The following is a 19,219-nucleotide window of genomic DNA, read 5'->3' as shown; positions in this document are numbered from 1 at the left end:
TTCCATGACTTTTTATTTGAGATAAAATTGACATGTACAATGTGTATTCCATACTTAGTACACGTCACTAGTCGTGAAAAATCTATTTTGCCAAATATTTTAACACAAAATGGGTTCAGTCAACGCTCTCGCGCCTTTAAATAATTAATAGCTTCATTCTGTTTTCTGTTAATTTTGCACCGTCATAATTAAACTTGGTAATTGTTTTATTTTTTAATTGTTTATATTAACTAGTACTTATAGTGATACAGTATGTCTGTTTGAAAATTAATCGCGTATATCTACTAAATTAATTTTCGAATCGGAAGAAATTTTTTTAATCGTAAAAATTATGCGGAAAACGTATGTATATAAAATATACCATTTTGTTACAAAAAAATATTATTTTATATACGATTTAAGTATTGTGAAGTCATCGATTGTAATTCATAGGTAACAATAATTCAATTATTACGCTGTACAATTTCATTATATTTATGACATGGTTATACCTGAAACTGACTTAAAGAGTCAGCCTCGGATAAATCATCGTGTTGCTTCTTGTAAGTCCAAAAAGGTTTTATACAGACGTTTTATTTTTAAATTAATTTAGTTATTGGCTGGATAAAAAATATAGTTCCTTTCTTTGGTGTAAGCTAAAGGAGCTAGTGACCAAACTGATGATCAGTCTGTCTATCCGTGGTGCATTGAACTCAATACGGTCAAAAGCCTCGTAATGCGAACTCTGAACGGCTATTATTATTTTCATGTAATTTATTTTATCCCTGCACTTTATAGCTCCTGACTCTAAGCCGGCTTTCATTTTATATATAACAAATACATATAGCTTTAATTTAGTATAAATTGCTCTATACATACAATGTAAAATACAGGTATATTTTTAAACGCGTACGGAAATACTTTCTATGTTAATAGCCGTGTTTTAATTTTAAATGTTATCGCTTACATTAACGATAACAACAGCTGAGACAATATCTGCACTTCAGCTATTGAGTACAAGACAAACAAAACACTTTCTAGTGGAGTCCATGAAACAGAATTGTTATTGAGACTTACAAAAATATATATTAATCCAAGAGAAAGGTAGGACCCACTGACATAGTTAAAGATCACTTTCCTTGTGACTATTGTTAGTCATCAGTGTCTAATGATGTTTATTGTCTTGCTAACAAATAAATATATTGTAAAAATAAATAATGCCTAGTATTGAATTTTTTTTATTATAATATTATTATCCTGATCATCATCAGGATACACCCGAAAATTTCATGGTTACGTTTCAATAATAACAGTAATCAAGCTCAACATGAGTGTACATAAAAATTTTGTGTCGAAAATGGATGTAAAATTTTCTGAAACATCACTCGCTATCGGTCTTAAATCAATAATCGTCCCAAATTTTTTACTGACTCGCTATAGCAGTCAATTAAATTCGATAAATATGCTATGGAAACCAGTTAAATCAAAAATTCCTATATTTATGTCATAAAATTGTTAATAAACCTCGCAAGGATGTTAATAACCACTATTACATAATCGTAAGCCTAAAAACAGCATAAAAAACGGTATATTTTTTTACAGATTAATCGGTAAGGTTGTTACTAAAATTAAACTATTTTGAATATCAACCCTAAGTTTTGAATCGTTTAAACTAACAGCGGTAACCGGAAGACGAGATGATCTCATCTTAAAAATCAAGAATATAAATGAAGAATGACTTTAGCTAGATTGCTTTTAAATATTTTTTTTTATTATCTGAAAAATATAACCGGTAGAACTTAAAATCTATACAATTAAGTTTTAATACACATTAAAACTCCTTCTTATACGAACTCACTTTGATCTTATCTTTAATATAAAGTATGTAATTTAATCAGTAAAATAAAAAATGGCGCTTCAGAATTTTGAACTTCATTCCAATTTAAGATACAAAGATCTTTTCCCAAGATAATAAATTACAGAACGTTTTGAGAATATGATCTGTGTGTTATCACCCCGAAAATCGTCATCATTCTGTAATGTGACTCATTTCATACACAAAAAGATCTCGGATATAATTTGCTTGAACTAACAAAATCTTTTAAATAATAACCCTTGGTTAGCATAAACAGATAGCGATAAGTACTTTCCTTGGAACTTGATATAAAAACATTAATAATAAAACAGAGACATCAATATCATCAAACATCTGTAAAACGAATTTATATATATGTAGTACAAATTATTTTAACCATCAAAAGGAGTCGTAAAGTAACTTTGATTGAGCACAAAGACGAGTATCTCATTTCAATAATTCCATTCGTTCTAACATTATTACAATTAAAATAGTAATTTATTTATCTCGCCATATGTTATACAGAATAAAAAATATTAATGAATATATTAACCATTTAATAACAATCATTACGGCGTGATCAACAATTTTTTTTTTTTTAATTATAAAACAAAGTAGTACATAAAAAGGTTTTAATGTGAGGATAAGATCGTACGTAATAAGAATGTAAAGTAAAAATCATTGCTAACATAAATCTTAAAAGCTTATTTGTATGAGTGTAACATGCGAGATATGCAAGTATTTTGAGCGGCTAACCGGCTTCGTCAGGGCCGGCTGTTGCACTGAAGATGCTCTCGACGAACGTAACACTACATTACGATTACAACAAAAATTAAACGTGTTTTTAATCTCACGTACGCTATTTATATATAGACCTGTTGGGCATCGACAAGTGCTTCTACCCGGCTTGGTATTCAGACTGAACATAGTTTGTATTGCTTTTATGCACTCACCAGCAAAGTAAAGCAATTTTACAATCAATTTCTAGAAAAAATGCTTAGAATATTCAGTAATTTTAGACAACTAAATTACAATAATGTTAGAATAAGTAACACTCAGACAAACAAAGTCAAATACACCGTTACATGACACTTGACCCTCGACTATTGGATTGTATTTGGACAACGAATTAGTAGAATTGAATAGGTAAATATTTAATTTACCGTAAGTTTTTTTATTAATGAACCGTAATAAGTTACAGGACTACAAAGAACCCAGTCACATACTGTGGTTTTATAAAATAAAAACATGATATTACTCATAAATCATTCGCCTTAATTAAATATAGCATATAGCATTGTATAAAAATGCTATAAAAAGAGCAATGATTGCGCGCGTGCCGGAGATTCACATTACATATTCGCTATAGAGTTGTATCGGTAATTAGAAAAAAACGCGGAAGTGTGTTAATGATTATTTCATCACGGGTTCTGGCAGCTTCCTAGATTTTTAAGTTACCTTACAATAAATTAAGTATAACTGCGAGATTCCACTCGCAGATGAGACATAGAACGTAGCTGTTTGTTGAATACTCAGAGCTAAACTCTGCTGTGGCTCGTGGTTCTGTTTGTACAACGGTATCTGGCACGCAAGATGTATTAAATATTACAAATATCGGCATCCAGTTTAAATTAACAAAAATATATAGAAAGAATTTACTACCGCGTCACATGAATTATTCTAAAAATTCGTTATAAACGCTGAAGTACGTAATAAGGAAATGTTTCGACGGTTTTTTTATGTCATAATATTATAAGCATCTCGTTACGTGTATGAGATGCAAATAAAATTAACAGACAAAGCCCGGAAGTCAGTACAGGAGACTGAAGGAAATAAATATAAATTATTTATTTGATTATAAATTATATGAAACATTTATTAAAAATGTTTAAAATATTCCCGTCCAGTGTTTATTTAGCACCGTTACAAACTTATCGTAGGAACAGCGGTATATATTAAATGGCGATTTGGATCACTGGAGCATAAATATTAACTTTTTATCATATCACCATATAGATGGAGTCTATGGTTGTTATGTATTAATTTTTTTCAATATCCTCAAACAACAGACGTTTAAAACGAATGTCTAATAACAATCACACTATCGCGACAACAAAAACTAGCTGTACCTTTACGTTTGTTCTTGTAAAAAAACAAATAGATTAATAAATACGAATGTAAAATTTGTTTGCATCTATGTATATCAGTTACGTTTTAACTCAAAAACTATTGGATTGATTAATATTTTCTTATTACATAACTTCACTATGATTTATCCTTTATAGCTATTGTTGCTCCCCTAATACAAATCTGTATGAAACAGCCAAGCTAGATATGTATAAAATAGTGAAGTTGGTCCAAAATGACCACAAGCATATTTTATTATTATTATTATAATAAAGTGCATATCATTAACGACAGTATCTTATCTAACGGGACGCTGGCTTCAATATTCAGTGAAATGTCGCAGCGGTTTAGATGATGGATAACCTAATTTCTGTTAATAATTGACTGTCTCACTCCACTGTGTCCAATTTAATCAATTAATACCCAATTTAATCAATTCGTGTGGCTGATGGTATCATCTAATTTTAACGGATCAATCGATTTGGGTTTAGTATAAAATGGTCTCCCAAAGAAGTGTGGGAACATCGGAAAATATCAATTAAATTTTCAGAACCTAATGTAATAATTATAAGATTAAATTCATTCATTGGATATTTCCATCTAGTTTCTATTTCAGAAGACATCTGTTATTTTTTTCATATTTATAGTATTAGGATATAGCTAGTTCGTTTTCCTGTTTCACGTCTTCGTTTATTCACCTCAACAATTTTGTAGAGTACCGTTCGGGTAACGGAATCGACCCAACGGCCCTAAGCCTTTCGCCTTTTACTTCTTTTCTTTTAAACCGAAAAGTTCTTTATTCACCGCACTCGTGGTCCGTGTGACTTTTGTGAGATATCGAAGGTTCAAAGAACTCTGAACTTAAAAACAAATGACTGGCGGATATGATTTTTTTTTCTTTGTTCTAAAATAACAATTCTTAATTTTTCTAAACCACTCTTTAATCATACTATTTGAGCAATCATAAAATTTACAAATTGATTTAAATAGTAAATTAATCCACGATTTTGTAATAATAAATTTAATCAAAATTATATTTTTTTTTTCTGAATGATTATCCAAATTTATAATAGCGCGATATTTACATATCAATTATATGACTATTAATAAGCTTGTTCGCTAACAATATTACGATTTAACTCGATTTTAGATTTATCTTGACCATGTTGGTACGGTTAAATAGTGCAAAGAGCCGTTTAGTAATATGGAATAATTTACCTGCGGTCTAAGTGTGGCGTGTCTGGAGTAAAAGTCGTGTTGGTAGAAATTAGCGGGTGACAGTGGCGGCCTGTACTTCTTGTGGCCGTAACCTAGAGTGTCCATTGTATGCATATTTGATACTAGTCCATCACTGTTTTGGCACACATCACATCATTTTGCACTGTAACAAATATATTATTATTAATATTATTATACACACTATCAATTAAAGATAGCTGTTATCAAGCAAAACGAACTAAATTAACACGTTTTTATTAGCTTAAGTTGTATGTTTGTTTGTATGTTATCAAAGTATTTGAGCTCGATTTTGCACTACTTTTAACAATCTGTTTTTTTTTTTAAATACAAATTAACAAAAGAATAATTGAATAAATAAAAATACGTTTCATAAAATTATACTACTGTGACTTAAATGATGTAATCCCATATAAGATATTCTTAGATTAATATCGAAATTCCATATAACTTTCACATATCCTACGGTACAATTTAATAGACAGACTATATATTAGAAGAAAAAAGGCCGTATATGAAACCTTCGTCAATTACAAACGATTGTTAGCTCAGGATATTTATATGTATATTTTTTTTTATTACATTATATTAAAAGAAGTTTATCCAAGCCAAAGTTACATATATATTGTGGCAGGTAATTGTCAGTTCATCCCGGTTCCTGTGTAGTTCCTGTCTTGCATTGTTAAAAAGGAAGGGTACACACGTTTTGTATTCACAATGGCTACAAACGGATAGCATGTCCCATAAATCCTTCACGGTCGGTACAATAATCAGTCAGCCACACAATAATTACTATAAAGATTATACGTTATACTTAAATAAACAAGAAACTGGTGCATTTGTTTTTGTTCTAGCGTTTTATATTTCACAAAGACCGTTATATACGAATTACATTTAAAACAGATGTATCGATAATTTTAGTGTGAATTTTTTACATATTTAATAAGAACTCCTTCATAATTAAGCATCTTAACGTAAATTTCTTATTATTTTTAAGCCGTATATTTCAATAAATGACCGAAGCTACAAAAATAAATCAAAAGTATTAGTAATTATATTCTCGTTTATTTGTCTTTATACATATTTATATAAAGATAACCTATTTAAGAATATCACATATATATTAACTTCTCATATCCTTATACCATTTTTATCACATCACAACAAATAGAAACAATTCGGTTTGAGAATTCCCTCATTTTTGAAGGTGGGTATTTTTAGTTCTCAGAGTGCATTAATTTAATTCAAGCCACCTTGCTTGTTTGCTCACTAAACCTGTTTAATAATCTTCTAACGGTAAGATACGAGACCGAACTTATTAGCATAATATTCATGCGAACCTACAACTTTCTTTTTTATAACATATGTATAATAGTCATAAAGTAAATACTTGCATTATAATATATAAATAGTCGGACGGAAAAAATTATGAAAGAAACAAGATAAATCATTACGATGTACTGTCACAACGACAATTCTTTTACCGAACTGTCGTTTATTTGGTGGTGGAGTGCATTGAGGATGCGACTGTCTCTGGCATTCACATACTCTAACAAACGAAACACGACCCGGAGTTAGTTCGATCGGTCAAATACCTCTATAAATAAGATAAAGTAACTGTTCTTAGCAGCATCCAATTTCTTTACATGTGACAGACTCATGCCCCGTAATTTGAAGAGCAATAATGTTGTTTTGTTAGTTTTTTTATTCAAAGTATCTTTTTTTTCGTCCATATTTTTGATCGTATAGTATTTTTAATTGTTTTATATGATTATCTTATTTATATTTTTGGTCTTTTCTTGAAGCAGCAGCAAATGTGTCTTAAATTATTTTCTACGTTCCTGTATTTCTGTACCAATTATTTCAATATTAACCACGAATCTCTGTTTCTCTTAGTAGAGAAGAGAAATGAGAAATTTCAGTCCCAGATCATTTTTATTGTTGAAATTAGTTTGGATTGCAGCTGAAAAATGTAACTTAATTGTAATAGATTATGTTAGATTTTAAAATATTCAGTTGGTTACCTGTATGAAATTTTCCTTTTATTTGTAAGATCCCTACTTTATATATATACCTTTTCGCCTGACCTCTTTCCATGGCCATTGATTGCACTAACTATTTATGCTGTCAATAACAATTTTTTTTATTTTAAATTGATAAGACATCATCTGTTATTATAAAATTAATAAAAACCAATGTACATTAATTGTTAATAGCCGTAACAGGAAGACGTGTGTCTATAGATGCATCGTAAAATGTAACTATATACATCCTGAAATATACATTGTAAACGTTGTAAGAACATCAGCTATTGTTTAGTATCAACAAAATAATTAAAGATTCTCTCGCATCTATGCTAACACATCCAGAACTCGACAATTAGAGCGCGTATTTATCCTTAGACCATTTAACGCGGCAATTACAGTCCGAGATGTAATATGAGATGACATTGGAAGCACAGAAAGCCTCTTATACGTGTTAAGTTTGCGGGTAGTTTTAAATTTGCGTCGTTAACACGTATCATTGCTCAAACAGAGCAAACCTTGTCTGACTCACGCACCGTGGGAAATAATCACTGATTGTTTATCAGACCTTCGTGAAGGCAGTAGGCAAATTAAAAACATAGGAATATACACTGCACGGGTTCTTGAGTCAACAGTGACTATGCGATTTGCGAATCGCTCGTGGAAACAAAAGAGTTGAAACAAGATTCCACATCGATTGAGCGATTATTAAATGAATTATTTTATAATGTAATTACACGAATATGTTTATTTCATAAAAATAATGATATCGTACGTCATAATACACAAAGATAGTATTTTTTCTGCGCATTCGTCTTTTAAACGCAATACAATAGCAAGTAACAAAAAATGTACGCGAGTTTTAAATAGATGTTGAGTATTTTTATAGAAATCAAACGGAAAAGAGAATAAAAAAATCATAATGGCTGCCGATGTGTCCTTAAGTACTAGATTGTTTTTAACAAACGTAATAATTAGATCAATTTATGGAAATATATACTAAGTTCTTTGATAACTCTAAGGTCATTTTCTTAACAAATGTATAGTGTTTGTAAACAATGTAAACTTCAATAATTGTCAGCGCTGTGCAGCGCCCGCGAACTTCAATGTCAATGTCAATCTACTGTGTGACTACAGTATGCTTAGTACGAGTTTGCATTATCATACTACATACGAAGCGTTAGCGTTAATGCTATAATGTGAAAAAACTAATAAATGTCAAAATATTAAAACTCCGTTTGTAGCGTGGTGATTCTAACTTATAATAAAGCCCACAGTAATTGTGTTTCGTAATGAGAATTAAGACTTTCGCGAGTATTATTCATTTAAATGAAACTAATATATTTAGGATATTTAATATATAAACGAATATATTTCGGATATACATATGACACCTCGTCTGCCCGTGATCACGGTTGCTGAAAAGTAACCGAAACGTCGGGATAATGTAGTTTTAAAATAATAAAATTCGCTTAGTATATCCGAAATATACCAGTTTCATTTAAATGAATTGTTTTTCATGATAAGAATCCTACGTATAGAAATTATCTTTAAAAACCCAAATTTTCGTCGTTTTTCATTAAAAAATCATGTCTCATATGTAATTAATGTGTTAATAGCGAAGATGGATTCCTCTCTAAAGTACTGAATGGAAGAGAATAAGCCGTTTAAATTATATTCTCCTTTGCACGCACCATTCAGTTGTAATTTATATGATCGGCCACTGGGTCAGGCCTGAATAATAGATGAATATTCTCAGTTAGTATTGTCAGTGGTGCTTAAATAATTCTAAGTGGGTGAAGTAACGCGAAACGTTCGGAATTCGGACATATACGGTACAAGAGAGCGTTTCACGCACTTATAAATAAATAATGGTCATTGTTAAACGATTCATCTAACTAAAAAAATAACTTCAAGGTCTTATAAAATATAATTTTACATTTTGTGTCACATAATAAAAAAATCATGATCAAGCACTATAATAAATAAAAAATTTAATATATCATTTTGTGTTCTTATCGATATATTCATTTAAATCATTTATTTCAATTAACAGCAACAAACTTTATTTTTAATATAATCCTTTATGTTCGGAGGTTATAATATAATATCAATGGAAATCTAGAAGCAAAAACTAAAATGCTTTAACAGCATCACAGAACACAATAGTCTACAAAAGATCGGCCACAGTGAATACAACGTGATCGCGAGCTTAGTACCATCATACAAACATTATAAGCCTCAAAAAAATTCAATGACATATATTATATTAAAAACGATTATTGTCTATTATTTCAAGTTAAATTCCTTAATAATACAAGTATTATTTTAATGCAGATCCAATGACGCCATTCAACATATGACAACGACACTAGCATCTAATACTCTAAGACGATAGTTTACAAGTGTTTATAATATTTGAGGATATTTATCTGAAGATTTCCTTATACGATCACGACATAATATTTCTGTGGGTCATGATCGAACCTTGATGACGTCACGCCGTCAGGTCTAGACCGGCGCTTGTTATGTCAATTACCTAATAGCGCTGTGATAGAGATCGCGCTACGTAATTGTGTGTTTTAATGTAAATTGCACATATTTATGTGTGTTCATTAATAGCTGTTGCCTTTTTTTTTCAAGTAGGATCAACAACTCGTTAAAATTCAGTTTTATCTTGCAATCGTTTTAAATGAGGAAATATTTGCGTTCCAAAACGGTTTTTCATATTTATGTCTTAAGAAATATTATAACATTATTTTTTTAATATTATGTTATTTTTTAAAGGATTCTATATTCACCTACATATAAAATTTCGAAGAATATGAAAAATATCTAATAAACATAAAATATATTAGTTAAAAAAGGCTAGTTCTAAACCTTATATTTTACATAAGTATATATACTTATGTATATATTTTACACCTTAATAGAATAGCGTTAGTTCTCACATCAGAAGTAACGTGACGGATTACGACAACAACGGTATTCGTGACGTAAAAGAAAAAGTAATACACAGTTTAGAGTGTCGTTGGGAAGTTAATCATGGTACGTTCAACATTAACATTGAATGGGTAACAGTTTATGTATGCGGAATACAGTGAACTTGCCCTTAACGGATAATGAAGATGGCGAGTGACGGGAGATATGTCAATCGTGTGATGACAGCTGAAAACTGGTTTGATATGCAACTAAATGAGAAGAGAAACGTGTTCTTAAGCAATTTTATTATACAAATAATAGTGTAATACATTACGTCCGTGTAATGTCTAACAAAATTTAATTATAACTTTCGTATCATAATCTTTTTGATTTTTTGTATCTTCGCAACAGATTAAAAAAAAAACCTTCGTTACCTTCACTTCAAGACGTCGGTAGCGTCTAATTTTTTAATATTTGAGAGCACGTCAAAAAGAAACGACTTCAATAAACGTTCCTTATAATTTACGATACACTTTAAATTATTTCTGTTTTGATAAAAAAAAATGTTTTGCAATATTAAAGAACAAAATTTGATCACTTATAATATTTTGAAACTGTAATAGATTTAAAAATTTATTCCCTCGTTGTTTTCGTTTACAATTCTAGTTTTTTTTTTTTTTATCAAAAATGTCTAAAGCAACAAAAAGACATAAACTTCCTTACAAAAAACCTCCAAATAAAGCCGTTTTATTTGGTATTAATCAAAATATTAGGTAACTCTTTACTGATAACTTTATTCATTATGGAGCGGAAATTAAATCCGAGACATTTTGCAAGTTGACAAGTTCAAGGATTCATAACAAAAACAGAGTCGAAAATTATGTATTTGTTATAAAAACCAGTTGCTGTGAATCATCGAATAAATATATCAACCGGTCTCTTAATTGATAGACATTAGTTGCGGCTAACGGTCTTGATGCAGAAATTGATAACAAAAGTCCCGTCAGAAGTAAAGGTCGACCTTATCTGGTGGACTGGTGACCTGTATTGAGCAGAACTTCGTGTCACACTACACGCGAAGACTTTCCCGTTTATAACCTACGTTAATACTTTAATGTGCAAAGATTTATGAATGAAAACCTATTAATGCTTTGTATTAATCTGATGAAGATTGCTGGTCTCTGGCTTAGAATCGGTTCGACAATAAGTTGAGGAGTATGTTCTACGAGATCTTATTAATGAGTCTTCATAATAATGTCTAAGATTTCCGCGTGTACACATTACATGACACTTCCGTCCCGTCTGTCCCAGATCACGGTGACCAGTTAAGATAATAAAAAACGCCTAATATCCGAATAACTTATAAGTCAATATGAATATATTCATTGGAAACATTTTTGCTGTTTTTGGGCATCACTATAGATTGATAAATTTATTTTTGATTACAATCTAGTCCTATCATTTTATTAATATCCTGGGGTGGGTTCCTATAAAACATTTGAAAACCGTCTCAAGCACGTGATATAAGAAGTTCTTGATGAAAATCTTTTATTTGCACACGTTTAATATATAGATACTCGTATATATAATATCGGCAAACATTATGATTATTTTAAATAAGGTTATATATACGACCGGAAATCGATAAAACCTAATGATCTGGATGCCGTTAATGATGGAAATGTTAAATGCATTAATTAAATTTGAAAGAAAAATTGATTATTTTTAAATCGAACTAACGAAAATGAATATTGTGATACCATTTATAGATGAAAAAATATGAAACGAAGGGAAATCTACTAATTACTTTTAATAACGATGAGTAACCGCTGTGATTTGAGTAATATATGTATTTTATGCACATCTTAAAGCCATCATCAAGGCATTGATTGAGTGAATTTCTCGCAAAATCTAGCACCATAAAATACCTTTAATTAAGGGAAGTGTTTAAGTTCATATTGTGATTATTCATTTCAACCATATAAGATGTCTTTATCTGTTTTGGTTTCAACTTTTGTTCAATTTATAAATTCATGGAATGTTATAAAACAATGTATAAAGATAATGTGACGTGATCACGGCTTTAATCAAGAATTTTTTTAGCTAATATTATATGTTATAAATATAAATAAGAAAACAATAGAATCTAAAGGGGTAATTACAAAACTCAATTTTGATAACCCATCAAATAATTGAACACAGCCGATGTTGCTTAACCTGTTGTTCGGAGTCATTTAGAGTTTCGTGAACGTAATCGTATAAGGGTTGATTTATCTACTCAAAGCCAGTCAGAATAAATAGACAATATACTGAAACCCGTTTAGTAGCAAGTGGCAACACAACGTCTCATTGCTTGAGGAGCTTCGTTGATGTCTTTTATGAGATAAAATTATACACATTACTTAATTTAATTACAATACAAAATGAATCAGTAAATTGATATTTTTCTTGAAATAAGACATAACATTGTTTTTGTTTGTTTTTATATTGAATTCTTCGGCTGTAAATATAAAAAATGATTTTTTATTTATTAAAACTTTTATCATTCCAGAGCTTTGTACCACACGCGTGTGTGAATTTATATAATACAAAAATGAACACTAGGTTATAATTTATCCGCATTAACTTACATTAAATGGACTTTACCTAAAAATAATTACAATAATTACGACTCACCTCCCAATAGAAGTTTAATACAGTGTACACAAACTGTTTTATATAGATCAAACACTACACTGTCGTTTATTTGTTTAAGAACAATTGTGTGCCAGTTAAACGTAAAGTCAGTTAGCTATCGTGACACAACCGCGCGGTCATACTACTCCATGGGGTGTGCGCCTGCGCAGCGTATGAACGTTGAACTGACGCGCTAACCCGCCTCGCTAGAGATGCGCAACTTTCAGCAGCCGGCAGCGCAACGCAACGCCTCTCAAACATAACGGGGTTAGGAACTAAATCAAGCGGTATCGATATTATAGAATATAAACCGCAAAACTATAATAATTAGCGAAACCTAATTTGTTTTACAACTTAAAGTATCATAACGGTAAACTAATCACATTATAATATCATTCACATTACAAACGTAATGAGCGAGGCCACTGATTTGAATAAAATATGCGTCGATTTAAATAAATCGTGATTATGTTTAGTTGAATAAAGAGAAGTAGAAAATCGTACAATGAGAAACTAACGCCGAGGCATTAGCGACATCCTGTGAATGTCCTAGGAGGCACGGCCGGGCATCGAACTCTGGACGGGGACGCTGGCCGATCATCAAACACAATGTTAGTCACACACACATACAAACATTCAATCCCAAATCGATAACTAATTCATATCAAGTAACAAAGGAATGCCAAATCATTATCTTATCTATAGAAAAAAAATTAACGAGTGATGACAGAGAGAAATATCTTATCGGATATAACTTCCCGTTTCCTGAAATCAATTCTTAAGATAAATTTTTGTGACAATAAAAAAAAGTTAAACTTTTATATCGATATAATTTAAATTATTTAGAACTAAGTACAATTAATATCTAACAAATTAAATTGAGCATCTGTACTAAGCTAACAAAACTTTTATGTGACTAATTTAACTTCAAGGGTCCGATCTAAGACGACTTTAAATAAAGTTGCATCAGATCAGTCTCTTTTATGACAGGTTCACAAAGACCCTTGGGATTGACTTGAATCCCTGTGATGAAGACTTATAACTCGAAGTATTTATAAAATTTGAGCTATTCTTCCTCGTATTGTTTTGATATAGAGTTTAATATAAACTGGAAGGCCGTGGGTGTTATCCAACTGAGTCCTGAAGGCATTTCCGAAGGTTCAACGCTGCGAGCCTTTCTTCCCACGCTACGTTCCAAGAAATAATCGTCATATTCTAAACTGTAATCCGGCAGGATAGGGTTGAACTTCGCATAGTAGATAGCTGATAGGCAGGCGTAAAGAAGCAGAGCGGCGGTAAAAAGCTGAAACATTAAATAATAAATTATATTTCCGTTTACTCTGGATCTCTACAAGTCTAAACGTACGTATTAGATTCTGTGCTATACGTCCAAGTAAGTTACGTTATTAAGGAAAATAAAATATAAGGCCTTTAAATGATTTCTGCTAAATAATAAGTTATTTGAATCAAAAAAATATTCCAATATACCATGGAATGGCAAATTTATGTAATCGCAAATTTTTAGCGTGACGTTATTTGACCCAGAGATTTGAATTTGGAATATTCAATAGTATTTTAAACAGATTATTAAATACCTATTAAGCTTGTTTAATCATGCAACTAAAAACATGATTCAGGATCCAAAGTAATTATGTTTTCTGCCAAACAAAGTTCGTGCCCGTAATCTCCTTAAAGGACCTTTGCCTTTGTTCTAAGGGTCAACCAACTAGGGTTAGAATAACTGGACAACATTATTGTAAAAACTTTTTGCACGCAATTTTATTGTTTGAATATTTTAAAACCAATTAATTACATTCAATTCTTAATAATTATGAACCGTTATTTGGTTATAAAGAATAGCGTGAGTGATAAAAACAGTGATCAATCGTCATCAAAAAAAAACCTTCATAATTTACAACAACGATTTGTAAATGACTGCTATTAAATTCAACGGCACTATCTCACATCGATGCAAAACTGCTTCTTGTAATTAATAGTCTTAGTAATTTGATATTTCTAACTAACTAACTTTTACGAAAATTATAATGAGATAATTTCGTCTATTTAATTTCATAAAATTCTTAAGTTTTATAAAAGATTGAATTTGAAATTTAATCTTCGCTCAAGAAAAACGAGCGTTATATTTCAAGTTCAAGTAAAGACGGACGATTTATCTCTATCTAGACGGATGCGCACTTCTTCTATTCTTATATTAATGCTATTACGATATATCTTAAGGTTCAGTCTAAATCCCCGGTTGTAGTTTTAAAATAAATACGTAAACTGAGCTTATATATAAAAGTGAATAACAAAAAAGTTTGCCTATTATAAATCTATTATTAGCAACAGGGTAGAAGAACGCCTCTGTATCTTGAAAATCGTCCTCTAGATATAAAAAAAAACTTAATGCAATGAGAGCTACAGAAAATAGTAAAGTTTTTAAAATATAAACTTACAATTAACTATTTAATCGATCGTTGGAAATATATTCCTAAACACTTATACAAGTTTAGAAGCATTATTGCAGCACTTAAATGCGACCATGAAAATATCTGTGATGGTCTAAACAACTGTCCGAAATTGACGTAATTAAAATGGTAAGTAACTTAAGACAAAAATACAATGTTGCAAATTATCTCTGAGTGAACCTTAAGATAAATAGGAGACATCTTTCAAGGTGTCTCTAAAGCACTTCCTCAAAAATTCTCCATAACCTTGATATATACATGTCAATGCTATGTCGTTTACCTAGCTTTAAACGTGTAACAAATAGTAAATATTGCTGTAGTAGGTCATAAATGACGGTAATAATTATTCGGTACGATGCGCTACAATGCATTTGAGGTCGGAGTCATTTAAATATAACAATTGTCTTGTGACAAGGATTATATCTTCCTATAGTTTTTTGTTACGTAAGTTAATAACTTAATAATAACTGTACTACCGAATGTTTGATTACATGTAAGCAACGCTTTTGTCTGCTAATAATTTACGATAAAGCGACTACTAGAATATAATTGTTATTTTTCTGTTTGTGTGTATGTGTGTATATGCGTATGTGTGAAAGTGTATTCGGTTTAACAAAATTTGGATACAAAAACCAATACTACAAGAACTCACCTGAAACACACTCCAGAACTTGAAGGATCCCTCGTTGATAATCCAGTCATAGTATCCCGCCCAGGGGTCAGTGTATCGACCTTGTTTTACCGGCTTCGCGGTGGTAGTAGTCTCGTGGTAGTGGTGCTCATCGTAATAATCTTCAAAACCACGACCGCTCCCCACTGTACCATTCTTGAAATTACCACGTCGTAACTGTAATTATAGTATAGTCATATTATTAATATTGGCACATCCGATATCATTGGGCTTTTTAAGATTACAATATTTATCTAATCAAAACTGTATTGATTCATTTCTCGTAAATTAATCACATTTTCCATCCAGCCCACTTTCAGTCTATAAAGACTTAAAGATCCCAGCACCTTAGCGATGCCCAAAATCTAGATTCTGAACTTACTGTCTTCACCAACAACTTACAAACTCCTCGTCAGCATGTTAAAAAAAAATAAAAGTACCACAGTTAAGCAGGAAAATACCTAATTGTCTTATGTCAAGAGAGTAACTTACAACAGCACAAATAACACATTTATGAACTAAGAAAACATGAGCAAGAGCAAGACGAAGAAGCCATTAAAATATTTAGCGAATTCTTGAAACTGATTTAGTTTAACTGTTTGAATACTTATTTGGAAAAATCGTTTTCAATTACTTATTTCATATAAACTTGGTTGAGCTTTTTAACTTCAGTACACAGTAAACACCAAAAAGTTCATATATGTATTATTTCAATAAATTTTAAAACCATGACCGTTAGAGAATTGCAAAATTTCAAGAAACAATATTTGCTATCCGAGGGAAGAATACTTAAAAAAAATATGATATTTACATGACAAATAGTTTATACCTTACTAACAGATACTTCCATTTAGTCTTTATCTTTAATAAAATTATAAGTAATGAGGAATAACACCAATATACGAGTAAAATAAAATAGGAGAATGTAAATTTAACTATTTCATATTATTTCATCAACATGCACCTAAACTATACACATTTTTATAACAAGCAACACTGATTGAACAAAGAGATGTTATTTATATAATATAGGATACAAGTCCAATTTAATACCATAAAGCCAAATAATTTTTTCCACAGAATATAATAAATATTAAATTTGCCCGAGGATAGTATCGCTGTCACGGGTAGTATTATAATTGAATTAACAAAGAGCCTTATATTCAAATAAATCACATTTTATTGGTAGCTAAAAGAAATTGAATTATAATAGTCGATTTGTTATAAAAGTTTTTATATTTATTAATTAATACCTCTAGCAGAGATTGGATAGATTATCTTTCTCCTCTGGCTATTTTTAAATGACGTCCGTCAATTTTGACACGATCAGTATAAGGTTTAATTCGTATTTTTATTCATTAAAATCACTGTAATATAGTAACAATTTTACAGCGGTATCTTACCTGAGCTTTAACGACGTAAGGATACTAAAGTTTGAAAATTTTAAGTAAAATTTAAGTAAAAGCTAGAATGTTTTGTTTACATGGACATGACAATGATGTGTCCAAACAAGGGAGGTATCGACGTGGAGCAATTAGCGCCAACACCCGGTCACCTAGTTTATATTGATACCGTTACTGCCCCTGATACATGATACTCGCACCCGAACTAATTATACACTCTATAACCGATAGTTTAGAAAGTGGTTACTTCCATACAATTACGTTCGTACCATTTAGAGATTATAAGAAAAGGTATCCTCAGGAGATTTTCAATAATGACGTAGTCGATGTCCATAAATACGATTGATTGAAATAACGTTTTAAATATCAATGCTTTTTGAGTATATCAAAAAAATCTAAAGCTATCTAAGACCTTTTTTGCTTGGAGTCGCTAAAATATGAGGAAGCCATGTAGTTGTATATTCTTACCTGAACTGCAGTGCTGTTTATTTTGGGACTGGGCAGAGCCGCCGCTGCCCGGTTCTTGTTGATGTTCCGGATGACATCAAGGGCTGTCCTGAACACTGTCAGTATCAACTCTGAGGTCGGCATACCCGAGCTTGGAGTGTCCTCGACATCGCTAGACTCTAATTCTGATTCCCTATTATAAGAATCGCTTGTCCCGCTAAAATTAAGAATTATTAGATGTAATTCATTAATATAAATATTTTTAATCTGATGTTCATAAAGTAAATTGAGATTAACGGTGAAAGATAAAATCTTTAAGAAATATTTCAAGTTTATAATGTTATGTGAACATATTTTTTACAGAGCTATAGAATAATATAAATTTTAGACATTCAACGTTGGTCAAAGCAAAAAAAAAACACAAAAAATATGCCTTATTGTTGCATGAGCCCTTAATTATTAGACGGAAACAAAGCAAAATATAAAAAGAGTCTTCAATGCAATTTGCCGTTTACTCATGTAAATGAGAATAAAATATTAACTATAAAATATTTATAATTATTATTTGATGTAATAATTTTTTTCAATCAAATTAATAATTTGTAGTACTTTATACTTACTGCAACGGTATATATTTATATTTTGAAACCGGCGGAGTGTATGGGGTTGCTGTGTCATATCTGACGGCTGCGCCCACGTCTACAGCCCACAAGGCCAGGGCCACTGCACCACAAACAAAAAGCCCGTGCAAAGACATCGTAAGCAGACCTCGCGCCATACTACAAAACTATTTTCACTTTCAGCTCGTCTTTCATGTGCACTGCTGAATGGTGTAGTCCACACTGACTTATTGAAAATGTTTTGTGACAGTTAACTCTTTGAAGGGAGATTCTAGCTTATGAATTCTGTAAACACATTGTGAACGTGTTGCTCTCAAGTGGTAATTTAATTTGCTGTATCTATGCGAGTTATGTGAGTACAGACCAAAAAAAAATCTTGTATATATAATACAGGGTTTTATCTATATTACTCCTATCATTAAATAAAATTAAGTTGTTTATTCTTATTTAAATTATAGACAATAATTACACCATTTTTAATATAAACCTATATTTTTAGATTTTAAATTTTGTTTATTTTTTATTTTTTTCATTATATATCAATTCTGTAAACGGCGACGGTCACAGTTTTTCAGTGAAATAGTTCCACTCGTGAACACTATCCCAGACACGAGTTACCGTATTTCCTCTAATTGTAATAAATCAAATGATAACCTCAAATTTTTATAATATTTACGTGCTAAATGTGCCTTGTTAAAATACCAATTTTTTTGGCCTACATTTCTATTTCCAACTGGATTTATTTGTAGCAAATGTCAGGTCTATACAAATCAGTTAATATTTAAGTTTTAA

The 19,219-nt window shown here is 30.8% G+C and overlaps 2 protein-coding genes across 3 annotated transcripts in view; both read right to left on the bottom strand.

The window, feature by feature from the left end:
- The window catches only part of LOC116779258 (mucin-2-like), a 31,908-nt gene extending 18,373 nt beyond the window's left edge, over window positions 1-13,535 (bottom strand). For both annotated transcript variants that reach the window (XM_032673512.2, XM_032673513.2), the window contains exons 1-2: window positions 12,820-13,535; window positions 5,180-5,342 (exon numbers count right to left, since the gene is read on the bottom strand). In XM_032673512.2, coding sequence (XP_032529403.2) covers window positions 5,180-5,293 — 114 coding nt within the window. In that variant the 5' untranslated portion in view covers window positions 5,294-5,342; window positions 12,820-13,535. The remainder of the gene's footprint in view (window positions 1-5,179; window positions 5,343-12,819) is intronic.
- A 94-nt stretch (window positions 13,536-13,629) lies between these two features.
- Window positions 13,630-18,642, bottom strand: LOC116778739 (uncharacterized). Its single transcript, XM_032672750.2, has 4 exons — window positions 18,428-18,642; window positions 17,829-18,024; window positions 15,940-16,134; window positions 13,630-14,122 (listed from the first exon to the last, which is right to left on the bottom strand). The coding sequence occupies exons 1-4, from the start codon at window positions 18,583-18,585 to the stop codon at window positions 13,886-13,888; spliced, it is 786 nt and encodes a 261-aa protein (XP_032528641.2). The 5' UTR covers window positions 18,586-18,642; the 3' UTR covers window positions 13,630-13,885.
- Between the last annotated feature and the right edge of the window lie 577 nt (window positions 18,643-19,219).

Source organism: Danaus plexippus, chromosome 6 (assembly GCF_018135715.1).
Source record: "Danaus plexippus chromosome 6, MEX_DaPlex, whole genome shotgun sequence".
Classification (NCBI taxonomy): Eukaryota; Metazoa; Arthropoda; class Insecta; order Lepidoptera; family Nymphalidae; genus Danaus; species Danaus plexippus.
The sequence above is the reverse complement of the archived record's forward strand: the minus strand, read 5'-3'. Positions and strand labels throughout refer to the sequence as shown.

What these genes read in the sequence shown, in the direction of transcription:
- LOC116778739 (XM_032672750.2), bottom strand. Translation starts at nt 18,585, where the DNA reads ATGGCGCGAGGTCTGCTTACGATGTCTTTGCACGGGCTTTTTGTTTGT. An exon ending in TATAAATATATACCGTTGCA is followed by an intron (nt 18,025 to 18,427) that starts GTAAGTATAAAG and finishes TCTTAATTTTAG; the next exon opens with CGGGACAAGCGATTCTTATA. An exon ending in AGTTCTGGAGTGTGTTTCAG is followed by an intron (nt 14,123 to 15,939) that starts GTGAGTTCTTGT and finishes TTAATGTTTCAG; the next exon opens with CTTTTTACCGCCGCTCTGCT.